At 51.6% G+C, this 5,193-nt stretch overlaps 1 protein-coding gene across 3 annotated transcripts; it reads right to left on the reverse strand.

Annotated features, from left to right (window-relative positions):
• Nucleotides 1-1,426: 1,426 nt before the first annotated feature.
• On the reverse strand, nt 1,427-4,971 carry LOC134169990 (olfactory receptor-like protein COR3). 3 transcript variants are annotated; one of them, XM_062631012.1, is made up of 3 exons: nt 4,318-4,971; nt 2,598; nt 1,427-1,704 (listed from the first exon to the last, which is right to left on the reverse strand). In XM_062631012.1, the coding sequence occupies exons 1-3, from the start codon at nt 4,969-4,971 to the stop codon at nt 1,427-1,429; spliced, it is 933 nt and encodes a 310-aa protein (XP_062486996.1). The 3 variants fall into 3 exon arrangements, with proteins under 3 accessions (XP_062486996.1, XP_062486997.1, XP_062486993.1); XM_062631013.1 differs by lacking the exon at nt 2,598 and adding an exon at nt 3,551; XM_062631009.1 differs by lacking the exon at nt 2,598 and adding an exon at nt 3,868.
• Between the last annotated feature and the right edge of the window lie 222 nt (nt 4,972-5,193).

Here is a 5,193-nt window from a genome sequence, read left to right on the forward strand (position 1 = left end):
GGACTTGGAGCAAGTTGCTCCAGTGGAAGGGGTCCCTGCCTGTGGCAGGGGGATGGAGCTGTGTGAGCTTTAAGCTTCATCTGGGTTAAATAATAACCAGAGAATTATCAGGAAGCTTTGGGAACAAAGCAGGATTCAGCTGATTGACCCTGGGTGCCTGTTAGTTGTGTGTTGTTAAGGAATAAGCATACCACTTAGATCCTGACTTAACTGAATCCAGCTGTTAGCATAAGAACTGACACATAACCACCGGAATGGTTATATGAGGTGCTTTAGTGCAGCGCTGGGAAACCAGGGGCACGCTCCCAAATCTGGCTTCAACCCCGTTACATCGCGCTCACAATTTATACACTAAAAATGTCGTCACTAATACATATTCAACACAGATTACATCATTGGCTAATACATATGCATCAAGGATTGCCACATCAGTCTATTACGACATCAGCCTCTTCTGCCCTTGCGCAGCCCCCCTCTGGTGGTCGTCCTGATGCAGTAAGGAGTCTTCCTCAGGTCATCCTGTTCACTTTTCTGTTCCTTGGACATGTCCCAATCATTATGTGGGCGCCAGCATTCTCTTATTTTCACTTGACTACTCCTGGTATCTTCGTGAGTTCTGCTTCGGTAGAGTTTCGCAATACTCCCCTGGATCCACCCATATACCCTTCCCCATATATGGCTATGTTAATTGCTTATCATTATAGCTACCATTGTAATATTTAGTTATAAAGTAACTAAGATACACAATAGCAGGATTTCAACTTGTTCTTAATACAAAAGAAACCCTCTACTGATTAACAGATTTTCAAATATAATCATCTTTTCTCTTTGTATTATTGTTTCAACGCACAATTTCACCTATTACTAAAACAGCCATGGAGCTTCTCCCTCCAACCTAGGTTATTATTGTGCCTACGATATCCCTAAAGCTCAGCCATAGCTCTGGGTTTCACCATGGTCCTGGCAGAGGATACAGCTCTATGGGCTGACGTAATGCACACAGTGGAGTATTTTGGGGTGGTTTAGGTATGCAATGTTTGCCCATCACCAATCAGCTCTCTGTGCAGGAAAGCAACAGGAGAGACATCAGGGCAGGCAATGCCATTGCTCCGGGCTGCCATGGGCTGCCACGTATCAGGTCTGAAGGCTGCTGAGCAACACCACAGCTCCTGTGCTCTGTTGTGATCAGGCTGCCACGGAGATCATGGCTTTTATTGCTGCCAACAGGGAGCTCAAAGGCAAAGGTGCGGAGCAGTGGATGGGGATTCCTTGATAGTTTCTGCCCTTTGCTGGGTATTAATCACTATCACGTCTTAAAACTCTTTCAAACTGTTTGCAGAAAACCCCACAATGTTGTTCATACTTAACTAAAACCATAGCATCTCCCCCAGTACATCCATTCTTTCTGGTCCTAAACTTACAACAATTAAGATAATTTTATTTTTGTGAGCTTCCTCAAAGCTTCCTTCACCTCCTTATTCCTCAGGCTGTAGATCAAGGGGTTCAGCATGGGAGTCACCACAGTGTAGAGCACCACAGCCCATTTATCTGCTGCTCTTGAGCTGTCTGAGCTGGGGAATAAATACATAAAAAAGCATGCCCCATAGAAGATGCTGACAGTGGTGAGGTGGGAGGTGCAGGTGGAGAAGGCTTTGCGCTTGCCCTCGGCTGAATTGATGCTCAGGATGGTGGCAATGATGGCCACTGTCCTGGGTTCAGCAGTAGCAGTCATTTTTCCCCTTCTTGGTAGCTGGTACAGTGCAGTGTTTTGACTTTCAGCTCGGGAACAGAGCTGATAACAAGTGATGTTTTGGTTTGGCCAAGGACTCTGTGAGGCTCATGCTCTGCCAGGGAGGAGGGGGAGCCAGGAGGAAGCAGAGACAGGACACCTGACCCAAACTGACCAAAGAGGTATTCCATACCACAGCACGTCATGCCCAGGATGTAACTGGGAGTAGCCGGAAGGGCTGGGAGACTGCAGGGTTGGAGGAGGTATCGGTCAGAGCTTGGTCGGGCTGGGGGGGCGAGTTATCGGTTGGCTGGTGGTGAGATGATGTATTCTCTTCCCTTGTTATTTCCTTTATCATTATTATCATTGGTGGTAGCAGTAGTGATTTGTGTTATACCTTAGTTACTAAACTGTTCTTATCTCAACCCGTGGGAGTTGCATTCTTTTTGATTCTCCTCTCCGTCCCTCCGAGAGCAGGGGGAGGGCAAGAAAGGGGGGGAAGTGAGCGAACGAATTACCTGACTGGGTTTAAACCACGACAGTTCTTTTTGGCGCCCAACGTGGGGCACGAAGGGTTGAGATAACGACAGATCTGACCGGATTAATAGTCACTCGTCACAATGCTGATTTATTGGCTCTCAGAGTTGTTCTTGTTGATCTCACAGCTTCAGAATGTTGTAACTTACGTAGAGCCGGTATTTGCTGTGTTAGTGTTTATCAAGTATGGGGCCTGGGCTAAGGTTCTTGTCTCACTGTGCTTTATGGCAATGGCTTGTAATACGGGTGGGCTCCAGCAGCAGGGCGGGACGGACGTGGCCGTGGACTTGTACCTGGCCGTCCGGCTGCTCTTCACCGTCCTGGCCCTCACCCTACTCTCCATCTTCGTGAGGCTGCGGGGAGCCGAGGGGGAGCGGCCCCGGGAGCCGGCGGCAGCCGAACCGGCCCGGGAGAGCGGCCCCGGGGACCAAGCGGCGGCGGGAGCGGGGCCGGAGGCCGCGAGGGGACGGCTGCCGGTGGAGGAGGTCGGGGCGGTCGAGGAGCAGAAGGAAGGGGCTGCCGAGCAGCGGGAGAAGGCGGCGGAGGAGCCGAGCCCCGCGGAAGAGCCGAGCCCCGCGGCCGAGCCGAGCCCCGCGGAGGAGCCGAGCCCCGCGACGGCCGAGAGCATTTCCGGGAAGCCGCCCGCCGAGCCCCAGGAGGATGCAGGAGACCACGCAGCATTTCCCAGCAAGGCAGAGGAGGAAGAGCTGGACTCAGGAAAAGAGAAGCTGGTGGTGGGAGAGCCGGCAAGCACAGCAGCTACACCAGCCCCAGTGACAAGTACAGCAGCATCAACTGAGAGTTCTGAAGGTTTTGAATGGCCTTTGGGTGTCCTTGGGACCTGCCTGCTGATTGTGATGGGGATCAGCATGTTGGCACACACACAGGCTGTGTTCTACCCACGACCATTTTGTCTGATCTCAAAAGTTAAGCAGAGTCAGGTTTGGGTCTTGTCTGGGGTTAGACGAGGATATGGGGGGACCAAGAGGTTTTCCCCAAGGCTGGACAGCCAGGAGTGGCAGGGTGTGTGGGACAGTATGGGCAAGTATCTAGTCCACTGGGCCCCTCCAGTGCTTTGGAAGCATTGGAGATGGAAGGCAGCTGTATGGAGTCCCCAGCAACAAGCTGCAGAAACTGCTGAAGGGGACAGTGAATTATTTTGAGCCTGGTGGGCCCAATGCACTTCAGGCCATCAGAGCAGAGATGCAACACAGAGATGGACTCATGATCGAGGGGTGGACTTAGCAATGGACACTATTGCCCAGGTTATTCACGAGTGTGAACACTGCACACAGTCTCTCCTGCTCTGGAAGACTGTTACAAGAGATGGAGCCTGACATCATGGACCAGATGGACTCAGCAGCTTTATAGGGACTGGTCCATGCACTAAGATAAGAGTGCACTGAGATAAGAGTGATGGTATATTGAAAATGTGGGATCTGAGCATGACGTGAATGGTATGGAATAAGGGGTGGATAATGTCCTGGGTTCAGCAGTAGCAGTCATTTTTCCCCTTCTTGGTAGCTGGTACAGTGCAGTGTTTTGACTTTCAGCTCGGGAACAGAGCTGATAACAAGCGATGTTTTGGTTTGGCCAAGGACTCTGTGAGGCTCATGCTCTGCCAGGGAGGAGGGGGAGCCAGGAGGAAGCAGAGACAGGACACCTGACCCAAACTGACCAAAGAGGTATTCCATACCACAGCACGTCATGCCCAGGATGTAACTGGGAGTTAGCCGGAAGGGCTGGGAGACTGCAGGGTTGGAGGAGGTATCGGTCAGAGCTTGGTCAGGCTGGGGGGGCGAGTTATCGGTTGGCTGGTGGTGAGATGATGTATTCTCTTCCCTTGTTATTTCCTTTATCATTATTATCATTGGTGGTAGCAGTAGTGATTTGTGTTATACCTTAGTTACTAAACTGTTCTTATCTCAACCCGTGGGAGTTGCATTCTTTTTGATTCTCCTCTCCGTCCCTCCGAGAGCAGGGGGAGGGCAAGAAAAGGGGGGGGAGTGAGCGAACGAGTTACCTGACTGGGTTTAAACCACGACAGCCACGTAGGAGAGCAGGATAACCAGGATGCTGGACACACCAAAGAGAGTTGCTGCAGTGGTCAGGATGATGTGGCTGAGGGTGGTGTCAGAGGTGGAGAGTGAGATGAGAGGGGAAATGTCACAGAAGAAGAGGTCGATGGTGCTGGAGCTGCAGAAGGACAGGGTGGACATGCTGATGGTCTGTCCCACGCCATTGGTCAGCCCCAGGAGGTACGAGGCAGTCACCAGCTGGAAACAGCACTTTGGGGACATGACAAGGGGGTACAGCAGGGGATGGCAAATGGCCACGTAATGGTCGTAGGCCATCGAAGCCAGCAGGAAGCATTCAGATACCGCAAAGATATCAAAGAGAAACACCTGAGCCACACACCCAGCATAAGCAATGCTCTTCTTCTCTGACATCAAGTCAACCAACATCTTGGGGGTGATGATGGTGGAAGAACAGAGGTCTACAAAGGCCAGATTGCCCAGGAAATAATACATGGGGGAGTGGAGGTGGGGGCTGGCCCTGATTAAGATGATGATGCCCAGGTTGCCCACAATGGTGACAACGTAGGTGAGCAGGAAGAGCAGGAACAAGTAGACCTGAGTCACCGGGTCCTCTGTCAACCCTGCCAGGCTGAACTTGGTCACTTGGGTGCAATTGCTTTGTGCCATGGGCTGGATCCTCTGTGTGGTGGGAGCTGCTCAGAGACAGTCCTGCAGGATGGAAAGGGAGAGTTCAGGCACAGATCAATGAGGGACAGGTTGGTGAAAGTCGTGTGCCAGCACAGGTAGACCAAAGGGGTGCTCAAGCAGTTAAACACCATGGCACAACGTGGTGCCTGCTCCTGTGGCTCACCTTGAGATGTTGAGCAATGACCACTCTGGAAAGCAGTG

Source organism: Pezoporus occidentalis, unplaced genomic scaffold, assembly GCF_034315485.1.
Source record: "Pezoporus occidentalis ecotype Australia unplaced genomic scaffold, CSIRO_AGI_Poc_V1 ctg3625, whole genome shotgun sequence".
Lineage (NCBI taxonomy): Eukaryota > Metazoa > Chordata > Aves > Psittaciformes > Psittacidae > Pezoporus > Pezoporus occidentalis.

Excerpts from the sequence above, each read along its gene's own strand:
- LOC134169990 (XM_062631012.1), bottom strand. The coding sequence starts at position 4,971 with ATGGCACAAAGCAATTGCACCCAAGTGACCAAGTTCAGCCTGGCAGGG.